Source organism: Caenorhabditis elegans, chromosome III, assembly GCF_000002985.6.
Source record: "Caenorhabditis elegans chromosome III".
Lineage (NCBI taxonomy): Eukaryota > Metazoa > Nematoda > Chromadorea > Rhabditida > Rhabditidae > Caenorhabditis > Caenorhabditis elegans.
In genome coordinates, this window is record NC_003281.10 from 3,471,788 (window position 1) to 3,488,513 (window position 16,726).

Sequence of the window (16,726 nt, forward strand, 5' to 3'; positions counted from 1 at the left end):
TTTTTGCTAGTTCTTCCGCAATTATATTTAATAGAGGATTAGAAAGTGAGAAAGTGAAAAAGATCTTTGGAATTGCTATTTCTTCAAATTTTTGTGTCGATGCACCATGTCAAAGTATGAAAATAGTCATATTTAACACTGATTTTATCGTTTATCAACTCGCGAAGCACCATTTCCTATCCACAAAAAAAGGATGTAAAAAATTAAAATTTCAGGTAAAAATGCCAAAGGACAAGAAGAAAGACGAAGTGACAGAGGTTGAGCATGTCGATCGGAATATTTCGTCGTTTTCTCAAATTTCACATCTCAGTAAGCATTTTTTTGAGCTCTGCGCCACATTTGACGCGCAAATCTTCAATTATTCCATGGTTTCGTATGCATTAGAAATTGATCTGGCGGAGCAGCAGCTGTTGCTCTGTGCTCAGCTCCTCCGCGGGAAAATCGTAAATAGAATTTGCGCGTCAAATACGGTGCATTGGGTCTGTAGATCAAAATAAATGTGTTGCTTCTTAGGCTGAGGCTTAGGTTCAGGCTTGGGCTTAAGCTTAGGCTCAATCTTAGGCTTAGTCCTAGGCTTAGGCTCAGGCTGAGGGTTAAACTTAGGTTTAGGCGTAGGCGCAGGCGCAGGCGCTGGCTCAGGATTTGGCTTAGGCTTAGGCTCAATCTTAGGCTTATGTTAGGCTTAGGCTTACGCTTAGGCTTAGGCTTACGCTTAGGCTCAGACTTAAGCCTAAGCGGGATAAATTTTCGAAATCTTCCAAAAATTGAATTCCAGTCGATGCGGAAATCATCACTCGTCTCACTTTGAGCCACAACAAGCTCACTTCAGTACCACCAAATATTGCGGATTTGGTCAGTCTTCAGGTAAGCCAACCCTACATCAAGGTAATCTTCTTAATCCAATCTTTAAAAAATTGCAGTCCCTGAATTTGTGGAATAACCAAATCGAGGATCTACCTCCATCGATTTCATCTCTTCCAAAACTTCGAATTCTTAACGTCGGAATGAACAAGCTGTCGATTCTGCCACGTGGATTCGGATCCTTCCCAGAGCTGGAAATTCTTGATTTGACCTACAACAATTTGAGTGAACGATCATTGCCTGGAAACTTTTTCTTTATGCGTAAGTGGGGGAAAAATTGGAATTTTAAATTCTTGTTAGGACTGGAATAAGTTTGATCTACAATAAATGCGGGAACGTTTCGCCCAGAAAAATGTGATGTTGTACACTACATCAGTTAAAAAAGCTGAATCTGGGGCATCCGGTGTTCCCTTCTCCGAAAAAACCTCTCCCAATTTCCAGAAACCCTCCGCGCCTTGTACCTCGGAGACAATGATTTCGAAATGCTCCCCGGAGACGTCGAAAATCTTACAAATTTGCAAATCCTCGTGCTCCGTGAAAACGATTTGCTCACTCTTCCAAAAGAGCTGGGAAAGCTGACACGTCTCCGTGAGCTTCATATTCAGGGAAATCGTCTGGCTATGATTCCACCAGAGCTCGGAAATTTGGAGTTGGTCGGGTCAAAGCAGGTGCTCAGATTGGAGCACAATCCATTTATTCCGAGAATTGAGGTACATATATATTTTATTTATTTTTTATTTAAAAATTTTCTGTGATTTTAGGAGCAATTCGAGGCCAACGGAGCCGCCGGAGTCTGGGCTCACATCAGAACTGACGACTATCGATATTTCTTCGGTCGTCAGGAACCATCGTCAACTCCAGTTCCACCAAAAAGAAATAAGGAGAAGAAAGTATCGAGAAAAGGAATTCAACAAGCCTAAAATTGCCATTTCAACCCAAAAAATTTTTTGACCTACTCATGGTGCTGCCTAAATAATGCTTTACTTTGTTCAATATTGAATTGAATTCAATCATTTAATTGTGCCTTTTTACACTGCAAATAAGAAATACTAATAAAATTCTATCGAGACAAAAATCATCATTTTATTCAAAAATTATGCAAAAACTTGTTTGGATTTTGCGTTGGTCAGCAGAGAATTCATGGTAAGACTAGATTATGTAATAAAAAATTAATAAAATTATGCGTGATAGGAAGGGGAATTGGGGAACCAAAATATGACAGAAGCCAGGAAAACCAGTAAAGGGAATTTTTAACAAATTGAAAAATAATCGAAACATAATAATATTAGCAGAATTATTGTGTCTTTGATAGTTTTCGGTGCAATACTGGTGTCAGACTGCCCCATTACGGTTTGACCTACAAAAAATGCGGGAATTTTTGCATGACGGCAGCACGTCCTCTAATCATGCAAAATCAGTTGAGAACTCTACTCCCGCATTTTTTGTAGATCTTCGTAGATCAAACCGAAATGGGACATTCTGACTACTCGGCCACTGGGATGAATTAATTATGACAGCCGTCATTGGCACCAGTCACGATGCACCATATCTTACGCGCAAATTCAAAACTTCACCAGTACCTATTAAACACACAATAAAATAGATCCTAATGTTTAAAAATCGAAAAGCACGAAAAAACGCGTCTCAAGTGACTTTTCCTCTTCTTCTTCGGCGGGTACGGTAGATGTGTGAAGCTTCTCGAAATTGAGCATTTCTCATGATTTGCGAACATTGGATTTATATGGGATTCTGGTATTGATGAGATTGTTGTGGTTGTTGAAGGGTTTCCAGTTGAAAAAAGATTTCGGAGAGATGAGTAGAAGCCTGTCGACGAGCGAACTTTGTAGTCGTCCTGGAAAATTTTATTTATTTGGAGTTCTGAGAAGTGATTTTTGCACGTGGTGCCAGAGTTTCCAATTTCGGCTTGATCTACGTAGATCTAAAAAAAATGCGGGAGAAGAGACGCAGAATTTTCAACTGATTTAAATACAACCTGATACCCACGTGATGTCAGGCTGTCTCAATACAGTTTGATCTACAAAAAATGCGAGAATTTTTTGCCCAAAAGAATGTGACGTCAGCACGTTCTTAACCATGCGAAATCAGGTAAGATAATCTCCCGCATTTTTTGAAGATCAAACCGAAATGGGAATTTCTGACTCCACGTGGACACCGTGTGTTTTTGTGCATTGAATTTTTGAATTTGTGCGGAAAATTTGGACCATCGAATAATCAATGCATCAGATTTCACGCGCAAGTTTTTGATTGACTGAAATATTGTCTCCAGATCTTTTGAACTTGTTTTTTTCGTTATTTCGAGCCAGAAAAAGTGTAGTTTGTCAAACAACAAAATATTTAGATATTAGGAAAATAATTTTGAAAAACTCTGGTCAAAAACTTTTTGGGATAGCCCTGACTGGCCTAAAATCTCACCTGAAACTTCAACAGCTCATCAATCTCCACAAAGCCCACTGAAGAGGCTTTTCTGCTATGACACGGTGCTACGTCATCCGCGTGTGACTCCTGTAATTAAATCGATAACTTATTATGTTTCTCCGCTTATCAGTTTGTGCTCCCCGAAATACTAAAAAATCACAAATTTCACTGATCAATGAGCTCTTGACTCATTCGTAATGAAAAAAATCAATTAAAAATTCATATTTCATGAATCATACTTACCATATCAGGCGACAGTGCCTGTTCGATATACTGTAGTTTCAGGCGATTTCTCAAATGAATCGGATGATTTCTCGGCGGTATTTTTGGCGGTACTGATGCATCTTGTGAACTCTCGTTCTGCATTTGTGCGTGAAAGATTTGTGATAAAACGTGTTGGTGGAATTTTGAATTTTTTAGGGCTGAAAAATTAGAAAAATAATAATTTTTTTCATAAAAATCTAGAAAAACGAGTGCTTAAAAGAAAAATGGGACAATGATGATAAGAAGAATGTTTGATAGATTTCCGGAAACAGTCTTTTCTTTCTCTTAAAACCGACGTTTTAAGAAGAGAAAAAGACCGCCGGATGTGTTATCAGTTAAGCAAGTCAAAGAGAGACAGAGAGAAAGTGAGAATTCCCGAGAGACGCAGGAATAATGAGGGGGTGGAGATGGGTGATTTTTGGAGAGACATCAAGGTATATTGCAATGTATTTTGGGAAGTTCTACAAGAAACAAAAGAGCTGCAAGAAGGGATTATAGTTTTAGGACGTCACTGGGGTTTGAACCACGGAACATTCGACCAAAAGGCGAAGTCGTTACCGACTGCGCCACGGGTACACAAACTTAAGGATATTATGAGAAATGCGGAAAGTTCAAAAACACCAGACTTGACGAGCAAAGTTTGAAAATTCAAAAAGTTGAGAAAAATGCAAAATATTATGAATTCGCGGGATGGTGATAGATAAAAAAAAGTGTAAGGCTTGCAATTTGTAGCGTAAACAAAATAATCAGTTTTCTGGAATTCCAGGGGGAAAAAACAAAGTTGCTCGTTACAGTAATCGGCTCCGCCTCTTATTTTGCAAGTTTGAATCGTTCAAAGAAGGGTCGCATAATTTTTAAATGTTTGGAAATGCCTTTAGAAAATCAAAATATATTTTAAAAATTAGTAGAAGCGTTAAAAACTGAAGTTGTCAAAAATGAGGCCACATAGATTAGAGAAATTGGTTATTTGGGAGACGCTGATTCGCGAAAAAATGGGGCGGAGTTAAGGTGAGTGGCATAGTTTTTGTACTTAAATTCTTGAAAAATTTACAGCATACAATGAAAAATTAATATAAAGCAATTTGATGCCCAAAACTTTAACAAAATCAATAATAGACAAGGACAACATTTTGGAAATCTACATCCCCAATTTTATTGTCTTCGAGATTTGTGAGGTCTCAGTTGATTTCGGCAGATTTTTTCGCTTTTTTTTTAATGTCTATGTTAAGTTCGCATACATTAATAGAAAACTGAACAAAAACGCCGGAAATCGCTAGTTCAGTGGAGCGAGAATGCATTTCCGGTGAAATTTTTACAGGAGCAAAAATGGAACAAAGAAAAATTAATAGATACTTAAAGTGGAAAAAAAATGTAAAAATAGAACTGGGGGTGGTAAGTATATTACTATTACATACAAACAATTTGTAGTTTTAAGACTTTTTTGATCAACTGGTGATTGTAGGAGGAGCAGTGGGGGAAGAAAAATGAAATGATAAGATGGAATGAAAGAGGAGGAGGAGGAGGAGAGGAATGGCATACAGTTTGGGGGCGGAAAAGAAAAGAGCATTTCCGGTCTGCAAATTGAGGAACTATTTTTTTAGTTTTTTTGTTTTTCTGTTTTTCTGTTTGTTTTCTGAAACATTTTTCGTTTTTTTTGCTTAATTTGGAGCAAAACTAATAGAAGACACTGCAAAAAAATAAAATAAAAAGAATATGTTCCGATCTCATTCTGGTCTCTTCCGATCACCAGAACACTCAAAAACCCTGTGATTCTCCTCACATGGCAATCTACTCAAAGTTTCCGTTTATTTACTCTAGTTGAATCAAGAAATTAAGTAAATGATGTCAACCTTTGCACCATTGACTCACTCGGTTTGAGCCGTACGACCTGTACAGCTGTATGATGAATATGCATCCGGTTTTATGATTAAACGATTAAAAACTTTTGCTAAACCCAAAAAAAATTGGAATAGAATTTTGTCAACCACTAAATTATACATTTTTTTATTTGAAAACTGAAAAAAACTAGTTTTCACAAAAATTCCAAAAAAAAAAAACGAAGAACCAGAGTCTAAGCCTAAAAACAAAACCAGAGTCTAAGCCTAAAAACAAAATCTTAAAAATCGGAGTCTAAGCCTAAGTCTAAGCCTAAGCCTACGTCTAAGCCTAAGCTTAAGCCTAAACCTAGATCGAAGCCTAATCCTAAGCCAAAATTAAGCCTAAGCCTAAGCCTAAGCCTAAGCCTAATCCTAAATTTAAGATTATGCCAAAGCCGAAGCCTAAACTTAAGCCTAAGCCTAATTTTGGGCGAAAAATCAAGAAAACCTGAAAGCCTAGTCAAAATAAAATTGCAAAACTCTTTGAAACAACAAAAAATGACGTTTTCTCTCCTGTCGGACATCAAAAGAGCCATTGGCACCAGATGTTTTTCAAATGAAAAATCTGTGATTTTAAGAGAGAGGAATTTAATAAAATATGATGATGGAGGGTTGGACGGACACCGGAAGTGAAGCAAAATGTGCAAATTTATTGGATTTTATTATATATCGAATAGCAGAAGGGCAATGGCAGAAGATGACGGGGAATTATCTAGGAATTTGCTCGAGTTATACTTTATATAAAACTACTAAAAAAGTGCCCGGGAAGGAATCTTAGCAACCGACATCATACGGTTTTCAATGTAGCGGCGGGCACTTCACTGGTCTCATATTGAGGCGAACATCTCAGTCTTAAACATTGCGGCCGACACCTCCCGGTTTTTTTCTAACAGCTGAAACTTGACAGTTTTCATACAGCGACCGACACATTACGGCTTTAGCGGCCGACATTATACAGGTTTTATCTAGTGGCCTTCAAAACAAAACCCATAATACTATTGACGTCGGGCTGAGGTCAGTTTAAGGTAAAGTGCTGCTTAAAAGTACCAAACCAAAAAACACAGGCAAAAAATGACGACGCTAAAAAGTTCAAAACTAGTGTGAAAAATTTATGGAATGTGTATGTAAATTATATTGAAAAAATAAAATCATGTTCTGTACTAGTTGTACTGTACAATTTTTAATGCACCTTCATTATTTACAGGTGTTTCTAAAAAACTGCCAATTGCAGGTTTTAAGTTTTACAGTTTCAAAATTACAAGATACATGCTATTGATACAAGGTAAGCAGGTAGGCAGGCAGGCAGACATGAATGTCTGCCTGCCTACACTCGATGTTTAATCTCGTTGTACTTTTTGTTGTTATTTAACAATACAAGATGATTGGTGTCTAGTGGTATTTACCAACGTCTTACTATTTTCATATTTGCAGATGAGTGCAGCACTGAAACGGAAATAACAATACAAACGAGGAACTAAATTATCACAGTGATAACACATTAAAATTTCAAATTTCAAAAACGCGTGAAATCGGGGTTTCAAAACCTAAATGCCTACATGCCTACATGCCTGCTTGGCTACATGCCTACATGCCCACATGCCTACATGCCTACCTGAATGTGTTTTGAATCCAATTCCCTCCCAAAAATAGAAAATATCTTCCATCTTCGTAACCCCCTCCTCTCGAATCAAACTCCTTTCAGTTTTCCGTCATTCTCTCTTGATTTTATCTCGTAAATTGTTTATCTCCGAGAATTTTTGAGAAAAAGAGATTTCAACCAGTGTATACGTGTCGTCGGCTGATGATGGAGATAAGCTGGAAATGTGGAGGAAAAGAGGGGGAAGACCCTAGTTTTGGTTATTCATTTTCATTTTATTATTTTTTTTTATTCCACAGGATTGGAGGCTCATGTAAAAAAGTATGAAATACACTAAAAATTTGTCAATATTGGCGCCGGCCAATCAGCGGCGCTGGCGACGCCCTCCCCGAGTCGCTGATTGGTCGGAGAAATTTTTGGTGTAATTTTTATTTTTAAATTTTTTATTTGGAGAACTTGGCGTGACCGCGTTTTATACAAAATTTGAAGTAATAGCCTACACTGTGTTCACGGCCTGCATACATACCTACATGCCTACACCATACCTTAATTCCGATGTGCTTACGTACCTGCATCATGCCTGCCTACCTACAAACCTACACCGCGCCTGAATGCCTACGTACCGTACCTACATTATGTCTGCCTATATCATTCAAACCTATCTTCCTATGTACTTAGGCTGTGCATGCCTGCCTACCTGCCTACGTTTCCACATTATGGCAAATTGCAAAGTTGCCTACATTCCGATAACCCGCTTGCCTATGCGCTTACATCGCGCCTACCTACCTTCGTACCTATTGACTGTGCCTATTGGCGGGCTGCCTGCCTCAATCATAGTTCAAAGCCATTCTCAAGTAGTGTCTCACAAAGTTATTTCCGTTTTGGAATATAATTTTTTCCATTTTGTACTTTTCTTCTACCCAGAGCACGTGATCAGATTCTGCTCATTCCCACTTTTCCCAGTCAACAATCACAAATGTATATATTTCTTGTTCTCATAGACCAGAAGATTAAATTTGAAACATTCCCCCTATAATATCCATGAGCCATTTTGCAACCGGTCGCCTTCATACCTACCTATCCTTGCCTGCCTAGGTCTACGACATGCCTACCGCCTTTTTTCAACCTTTTGTAAGTCTTTGAACAATAGAGATTCACGCTCAGGTACAAGGCAGGCCATTAAGATCCCATTAAGGTCCTTTTGTCGGAGTTTTTGAGATTTCTGGTCTCGCAGCGAAGTTTACAATTTTTCTAACACTCCACCTCAAAATATTCCAACAGAAAACATGGTGTACACTTCAAATTTCAAAAAATAAAATTTATGGAGTACGTGCTTCGTCATGACTACGGCTTTTCGTTTTCCGACTTCTCGGCAATGTCTAAGCTGCCGCAATGGAATCCTACCTGCCTTCTTACAAAGCGACCTGCGCCAGGCTCGTAGGCATGAGGAAAACATCACCTATCACCTCGATGCATCATAGTTAACAATTTGGCATTTAGTCGATTACTAATCATATCACATGACTCACGCCATCAGAATATATATATATATCCTTCTTCATCTTTTCTGTTTGTAACGCGTAGTTGTCGGAACCTAGACAGGGTGAATGAAGAGAGTCTTGACCTTGAATCCTCTCTCTCTCTTTCTCATATTCTCTTATTCCGTGGATTTCATTTCATACAGTTCATTCATCTCATTTAGTTTTCCGCCTTTTCACTTGTTTTAAACCCCCCCCCCCCCAATTCATTCAAAATCTAGGTATCTAGGTACAAGAATTGAAATTTTGCACGTCAAATATGGTGCATTTGGAATACCTTCCTTTTGAATTCTCAAAATTCAGTTTTTTTCTTTGGGGAAATTTGTTTAAATGTTTATTATAAAGATACATTTTATAAAATCTTCTCCAAAATTTTCTGTATTTTAAAAAAACAAACACCACTTTTTTCGATGCACCATGTTTCAACCGATCCAATATACCATATTAAAAAAAAATGTTTGGCTTTTAAGCATTAAATCACCTGACTATAGATGCCTGCCTACAGATGCCTACCAACATTAAAGATTACCTAAGCCTATTCGGAGATAGGCGGTAGGCAGGTACGTAGGCATAAAGCCTGGCTGCCTACTTACTCATATGAATATATATAATTTGCAAAAAGACTTTCGTTCTCTAAATCTCGCCTCTTCAAAAACAGGAATCCGTGGACACGGATGACTACACATATATCTAAATAGTAACTTTTTGAGTGAAAAGATCTTTCAATTTCATCTTAATTTCTCCCTCACCCACCCTACCGCCTTCCCAAATGTTCCAATTTTCCCTCCCCCACACACTCACTGACCGGAATACTTTTCCCGAAGAAGATGGAAGGATTTGATAATTAGACACGCGCGCGTACAGGCAAAAGATGACACCTATTATCCACTTTTTATTCTATTCTTTCCGGATGTCATGGATCTCTTTTTGAAACAATTCACTTTTTGGAATTTTCATTGGACAAATTTTGAATTTTTTTTCTAATAGATTTTGTAATCTCGTAAAAGTCTTTCAAAAAGATTTGTTTTTTTTTAATTTTTTAAAAAAATATTTTTTCAGTTTTTATGTAGTTTTTCTTACAATTTCCAATTTTTCAAGATTTTTAAAAGAAAAATATTAATTTTTTATTTAAAAAAAATGTTTAATTTAAATTTAAACTTTTTAGACCCGATTTCATTTTTAATTTGAAAAATATTTATTTCCTCCAAAAACCAAAAAACTAGAAACTTTACAGGAATTTCTAGGAAAAAAATCATTATTCTGAAAAATTGTAAATTAAAAAGTATTTAGGATAACTCCAAAACCTGATCTTTTGAGTAGTATTTTCAAAATTTATGTGTAAAATTGATTTTTTTCCATCTTATTTTTTAATATTCTAATTTTTGGGTTTTATGTGGTTTTTTTTCAATGAAATATTAAATTTAAAATTTAATTTTTTCAATAAAATTGTTCAATTACAGAAATATTTGTTACTTATTGTGTTGCGTATGATGAAAATTCTACAAAAGTTTGGAAAATATCTGAACATATAAAAAAAGCTTTAAAAAAACCAAAAGAAAAATCTGGAAGAAAAATGATTTTTCTGAAAAAAAATTAGTTTAAAAATATTAAAAAGTGCTCAAAAACATATTAAGAAACAAATATTTTCTAATAAAATTTTAAATTTTAAAACAATTTTTTATATTTTAAGTCAAAGATGGTATAGTGTTCAATAATTCAAGATAACTTAGACTTTCATTCAAATTTCCCTCCTTCAGAATCCATTAAATTCCTTCGTCTCCTGTTTGCCTTTACATAAATTTCCATTACGTTTTCTTCTTCTTCCGTTAACATTTACCACCATTCCTTAACTGGAACCGGTTTCATTTCCTTTTTTATTCCCCCCCTGTTCCTGTTCCATTCAGAATATTTGTCGTGATTTTTGTCTTAAAATTTAGAAAATTGGAAATTAATTTGCCCATCAAACATGGTGCATTTAGTTGTGGACTCAATGCATTATATTTTATGAGAAAATGTGATAGTGTTAAGAACCTCCCCCCCCCCAAATTTTTTTAAATTTTCCTCTTTATGTTAAAATTATTCTAATTTTTCTATTTAAAACTTTTTTCTCTGGCTTCTTTCTGCTCTACAAACTCCAAGTAAAATATGGTGCATTGAGTTGCGGACCCGATGCACCATATCTTACGCGCAAATTTTAATTTTTTTTCCAACCTTTTTTCAATTTTTTCAGCAAAAATGGGCGCAAAAACCGAATTCCGATCATCCGAACCAATCACCGACTCGGAGCGTTCTCAAATCAATTCAGTGAGAGCAATGCTTCAGGAAAAGCTTCCAGATGGAATTCCAGATGATGTAAATACTGACCTAAACCTATGTCGTTGGATACGTGGATATCATGGGGATACAGAGAAGCTTGTCAAGAACTTTGCCACGTACTTGGCGTCCAGGAAGGCCGCCGGTTTCGTTGGCAATGATTTTGCGGAAAAGTTTTTCGAGCTACCAAGTATTGCTCCATTTCTACAATTTATTGCGTCATCAAGGCTTCAGGATAGACAATGGTCTGATGAGCATAATGCATTCTTGTTTGTGGAAAGAGCATGGTCACAGCCTAAGGAGGTAGGCGTGCCTGCTTTGTACCTACTGCCTAACGCCCGCGAACGCCTCTAAAAATTGACATATTGATTTTTCAGTTCATAAAAACGTTCAAAACAAGTGATTACCTACTTCATTGCTTCGGATACTCTGAAATGCTCCAGCAGCTCATTTTAAGACGGGAAAAGAAGCAGTCAGCTGATAAGGGACCCGTTCAATTTATTGTTATTTTCGATCTCAACACTGTTAATATTACGGATTATGTGGGTTTTTTGTTCTAAAAAATTCACAAAATATCAGTTATGGCCTCCAAAAATCGAGGAAAATTTAATTTTGAGTTTTGTGACGTCACACTTATTTTTATTGAAAATTTTTTAGATTCTAGAGTTGTCTGAAACGTGTTGGAAACTTCTGAAAGCTCGTTAAAATGTTAGAAAATTCTAAAACCTAAAATCTCCTGGAAACCTTTCTTTTGAAGATTTCAAAAACTGCTTGAGTTTTTTGGAAACTTCTGGAAACTTGGAAAAAATGAAATTTAATCTAGAAACTTTCAGGTGAACCCAATGTCGGGCTACATGAAGCTCTGGCAAATTCGAAGCGAGCTTTGGCAAGATTGGTTAGTTAACATTATGAACGGGCTAAAAATATAAAAAATACCAGTTCAGGTTCCCAGAAATGGTCCAACGAATCTATTTGACCAATCCACCACGGTTACTCGGGCTTCTGTGGAAAGTTGCTCGGGTTTTCTTGTCGGAGGAAAATTTGAAGAGGATTGAGATTATTTCCGATAAATCCGACTTGGCGGGGAAGTTCTTGCCGCCCTGGTTGGTGCCAAAGGAATATGGAGGTAGGCCAAAATAAGCCTGAGCCTAAGCCTACACCCGTTTTCCAGGCGAATTCGTGAATACAGTACCCCCAGGCGACGAGACGGGGGTCTCGGTCCGTCGAAAAATTACGTCTGCCGACTATTACAAGCCATATCAACACTACAAAGAGCACGGAATCGATCGTCCAAAGTCGAGTCACAAGGATGTTTCTCCGGCCGAAAAGTTCGTGTTCAAGATTCAAGTGCCAAACGGAAAGAAGCTTCTGTGGGACTTCACGGCTAGTGGAGAACTTCAATTTGCTATTTTTAGAGGCAATGTAAGTTTTTATATAGAACTATTGCTTTACAGTAACCATACAGTTCCCCTACAGTACTCCTACAGTGAATCTACAGGAAACTTACCGTAATCCTTGAGTAGCCTCACAGTATCTCTACGGTAGCTCTACAGTAAATATTTTGTAACCAGACTTTAACCCTGCAGTTTACAGTACCCCTACAGTACTCCTACAGTACCCTATCGTACTCCTACAGCACCCTACCATGATACTTACAGTAGTTCTACAGTAACCCTGTTGTAATTCGATTGTAGCCCTGCAGCAACCACGCAGTGCTCCTGCAGTAACCCTGCAGAAACACTACAGTACCCCAGCAGCTACGGTTAAAACAACACACACAACAGTAAGCCTACCGTAATTCTACAGTAACCTTATAGTGTTCTTACAGTAATCCCACATTAGCCCTACAGTAAACTACTGTACCCCACCGTACCCCAACAGCTACCCAACAGTAACATTTTTCCCATTTTTAGAACCGCAACGATCTCGTCTTCCCAAGTCTCCATCTCATCACCAACAAACTCAACGAAGAAGGAAGCCTGGACAATGTCTCGGATTCAGAAATTTCCTTCGAATTCCAGAACCTATCCGGATACTTCACGTTGAAGCTGGAGTACACTGTAGCTATTATTTGAAATTTTTTTTCGCCGACTCTGTGATAATATTGACTCCCCGTAATTTATTAATCTATGTATACATACTTTTAATAATTTTTTTAATACATACATTTATATATCTACAAGCTGGTTACAGAAAAAGAAAGACGACGAGAATGATGAGAAGACCCGTTGTGAATTTAAGCCCTGTTGAGGATGAAGTTCGTGTTGTTGATGAGTTTGAAGAAGCAGTTGCAAGACGAATTGACCCGCAATCCACTATTGTTTGAGTTGACTTTTCAACGACGACTATTGTCTAAAATTTTAAATTTTAGTTACCGGAGCCTGCCTGCCTACGTGCCTACTAGATAGGCAAACACCAAAATACCTACCTTGCTAATCACATTCTCTTCAAACCCATCGAAATCAATAACCTTCCATGGTTCAACTGCCATACCAGTATGATCTGTTTCTACGATCATCAGAGTCTTTCCCTCACCATTTACCCGCGATTTCCGGTGGCACTGACCACCTTTCTCTTTCGTGTCAGGCAGGAAATTGATCTCGTAGAGCTGAAAATTTATTTGATTTGCAAGAAACCCTACAGTACCCCCGTGATATCTACAGTAATCCTAATGTATTCTCACAGTGACCCTACAATAGCCCTATAGTAACTATGCAGCCCCTACAGTTTTCCAACAGTATCCCCCCAGTACTGCTACAATAGTCCCCCAACAATATACCTATAGTCCTCTACAGTACTCCTACATTAGCTCTACAGTCCACCTACAGCTATCTACAGTAATCCAACAGCAACTCTACATTACTTCTATCGTATCCCCACAGCCCAACTCATATAGTATTCCCACCGTAACCCTACAGTACTCCTACAGTAATCCAACTGTACTCTAACATTTTTGAACATGCACAAACATACCGAATTTTCTTTGAGCCCAGAAATAACCACCATCACTTGAGTATTTTTCCCCACTGCCTGCGCAAATTCGATGATTCCTTCTCCACCTTTATAACCCTGAAGGCGAGCTTCAAACCGGTCCACTCCTGAAAAAATTGGGGTTAGGCTGAGGCCATAGATTTAAAAAAATTTAGGTGAGCAAAACGTGTTGTCAATTTACCTACCTTCCGCATCTGGTGGGTCCACACAAATGTTGCGGAAAAAGTTGACAGTAAAGGTTCCTGGCGTGTCATTTTCGATGAATAGATCGGGTTTTGTTACCTGAAATTATTATAAATTTCAAATTTGAGCAAAAGAAAAAAATCAAACCTGATTTTGATCTGAAATCACACATTCATCATCATTAGGCACATGCATTGCTGATAGGCATTTCGCCTTTCGAATTGAAGATGTCAGGCACATGCGGAGGCATTCGTCTTTGAACTGAAAACATTATGGTGCATCGAGACCAAGAAATTGTGAAGAGTACTGTAGCACTTTTCTACTTCCTTTTCATCTAGACATTTCGGCGACAAATTGATAAATGTTCAATAAAAAAACCATCACTCAAACTACGAGATTTGTGGTCAATTATCAGATTGTAACACCTTTTCACAATGATTGTTCCATTTTTAGAACAGAGATTCTCAATTAAATCTCTTTTTCTTTTTTCTTCTTTTTTTTCGATTTAGTCTCAATAGTTTCATTTATCGTAACTGATAACAGAAAAGAACTGTGTTTTGAAGTAAAATTCTCTACTCCCCTGAACATGGGCCCTTAGACATTACGTCATAATGTACACGTCATCATTAAAAAATGTTGGAGATATTTGATAAGGAAACAAGCTTATCATGATAATTAAAAGTACCTCCTCATAAAATTATGTTGCAAAAATGATGAGGGTTACACATAAATTCAGTGAGAAAAACGTAAAGTACAATGAAGCGCATAAGCGGCACGCGGTGCCAGAGTGTCCCTTTTCGGTTTGATCCACGTTGATCTACAAAAAATGCGGGAGTTGAGACGCAGAGTTCTCAACTGATTTCGCATGGTTAAGAACGTGTTGACGTCACACTTTCTGGGCAAAAATTCCCGCATTTTTTGTAGGTCAAACCGTAATGAGCAAAATGCAAGGGCGCTCTGCTGAACTGAAGCAGGAAAAAATAGGGGAGGGTCGTGATCTACCGGACAAAGTTGTCGAAAATTCCCTAAAACCGTGGAAATTAATTATCCAAGCGAGACTTTCGGCTGTCCCATGACGGTTTGATCTACAATAAATGCGGGAGTTCTTAACCTTGCGACAACAGTTGGAAACTCTGCATCTCGTTTCCCCGCATTTTTTGTAGATCACACCGTGGTACACTCTGACACCACGTGGACTTTGCAATGTACATATTTTTCAGTAATTTTCCTACTATTCGTGCCTTAGAAATTTAGAAAAAATAAAGTTTATCGCCGATTTTTTCAAGAAAATTTTAACATGAATTAGGCTACTTTTCAGGAAATTTAACGAAATTTTGAACAAAGTTCAGGATTTCACGGGTAGGATTAAGAGATATAAAGAGATAAAGAAAATCATCTGATCGTCCCCGTTTTTTTTGTGTCCCTGATTATCTGACCGTTTTCTCATAGAGAGAGAGATAAGAGAGTGAAAATGATGTATTATGTGTTAGAAGAGGTCAAGAATTCCACGAATGGCGCCGGTTTGTTTTTCGGTAGTTTTTTGTGTTGGGTCGAAATCCTGTGATTCACGAGAGAAGATAGGAATTTGTTTGTTAAAAACCCACTCAACTATACATATAGAAAAGTGATTGGAGAAGTACATAATGTGTAATAAATTTGACAAAAAAAACTTTTAAAAAATGCAGGCCTGGTTTTATGAAGAACAAGTTTTTTTTTTTAGTTTTGAACTATGAATTTTGATTTTTTGAGTAAAAAAGATACAGAATAAATGCAAAATAATTTTTTATCACATTAATTAATTTTGAAGCTTTTCACAAAGAAAATTGTATTCCGGAAATTGAAAAATAGCATGCGCCTTTAAGAAAAGAGGTACGGTAGTTAACTTCTCGAATTTACTTTTTTTAATTTTTAAATTTTGATTTCACTTCTGGAAAAGACTCGAAAAATCGATAAAATACTCGGTTATGTTATGTGTTTTCTTTTTTGCGCGTAAAATATGGCGCCTTGGGTGTACGGTAAAAAACTTACAGAAATGTAATAAAATTTAATTTGCGCGTAAAATATGATGCCTTGAGTGTACTGTATATTTCAATGCGCCATATTTTACAACAAACCCAATTTTTTCAAGAAAAACACCGAACATTTTTACGCGTAAAATCTTTTTTAAATTTTTCTAGAAAAATCGAAAAATTGCGCGTAAAATATGACGCATATGGTGTACTGTAATTTCAATGCACCATGATTTTTTTCGATTTACCTGTACAGAAGAAGTATGAAAAGCATGCCCAACAATCCAATAATTCTTCTTAAACTCGAAACATTCCAACAATTTCAAATTCGGCGGTTTCGATTTTAAACCTCCAGTTTCTAAAGCTTGAACTGATGATACGAATAGTAAAAATTGAAGAATTGATTGAATATTATGGAGCATATAGATCAGTAGTAGTAGAAGTAGATGAAGAAATGAATTGATAGACGAAAAAACGAACACATTCCAGTGAGAAGAAACGGGAGATGGTCAGGCGAAAGAGAGAGAGTGTGTGATTGTGAGAGAAACAGAGAAGAAGGGAAAATTGGGCGGCGCTTTGAAAAATGCCAAAAAACTTGAGAATTTGTCAGAGAGGGAGATTGGGTACTGAACTACAAATTGGATAAAAGTAATTGGA

General features: G+C 37.1%; 4 protein-coding genes and 2 non-coding genes across 6 annotated transcripts; 3 read left to right on the forward strand and 3 right to left on the reverse strand.

The window, feature by feature from the left end:
• Positions 1 to 215: 215 nt before the first annotated feature.
• Positions 216 to 1,932, forward strand: rsu-1 (Ras suppressor protein 1). The gene is made up of 5 exons (NM_065315.8): positions 216 to 309; positions 776 to 864; positions 921 to 1,122; positions 1,303 to 1,571; positions 1,623 to 1,932. Exons 1-5 carry the CDS (start codon positions 222 to 224, stop codon positions 1,779 to 1,781), a joined length of 807 nt encoding a protein of 268 aa, NP_497716.1. The 5' UTR covers positions 216 to 221; the 3' UTR covers positions 1,782 to 1,932.
• On the reverse strand, positions 1,925 to 3,725 carry C34C12.9 (uncharacterized protein). The gene is made up of 3 exons (NM_001026025.4): positions 3,541 to 3,725; positions 3,295 to 3,384; positions 1,925 to 2,713 (listed from the first exon to the last, which is right to left on the reverse strand). The coding sequence occupies exons 1-3, from the start codon at positions 3,661 to 3,663 to the stop codon at positions 2,468 to 2,470; spliced, it is 459 nt and encodes a 152-aa protein (NP_001021196.1). The 5' UTR covers positions 3,664 to 3,725; the 3' UTR covers positions 1,925 to 2,467.
• Positions 3,726 to 5,694: 1,969 nt separating this feature from the next.
• On the forward strand, positions 5,695 to 5,795 carry C34C12.10. The gene has a single exon (NR_052181.1). It is a non-coding gene; the product is annotated as an Unclassified non-coding RNA C34C12.10 (non-coding RNA).
• On the reverse strand, positions 5,695 to 5,795 carry C34C12.11. Its single transcript, NR_052182.1, has one exon. It is a non-coding gene; the product is annotated as an Unclassified non-coding RNA C34C12.11 (non-coding RNA).
• A 5,008-nt stretch (positions 5,796 to 10,803) lies between these two features.
• Positions 10,804 to 13,056, forward strand: C34C12.6 (CRAL-TRIO domain-containing protein C34C12.6). Its single transcript, NM_065316.7, has 6 exons — positions 10,804 to 11,189; positions 11,264 to 11,428; positions 11,720 to 11,781; positions 11,831 to 12,012; positions 12,058 to 12,308; positions 12,800 to 13,056. The coding sequence occupies exons 1-6, from the start codon at positions 10,809 to 10,811 to the stop codon at positions 12,959 to 12,961; spliced, it is 1,203 nt and encodes a 400-aa protein (NP_497717.2). The 5' UTR covers positions 10,804 to 10,808; the 3' UTR covers positions 12,962 to 13,056.
• C34C12.7 (PAN/Apple domain-containing protein) lies at positions 12,986 to 16,554 on the reverse strand. The gene is made up of 6 exons (NM_065317.4): positions 16,318 to 16,554; positions 14,208 to 14,321; positions 14,063 to 14,159; positions 13,860 to 13,984; positions 13,315 to 13,494; positions 12,986 to 13,238 (listed from the first exon to the last, which is right to left on the reverse strand). The coding sequence occupies exons 1-6, from the start codon at positions 16,489 to 16,491 to the stop codon at positions 13,074 to 13,076; spliced, it is 855 nt and encodes a 284-aa protein (NP_497718.2). The 5' UTR covers positions 16,492 to 16,554; the 3' UTR covers positions 12,986 to 13,073.
• Positions 16,555 to 16,726: the final 172 nt, after the last annotated feature.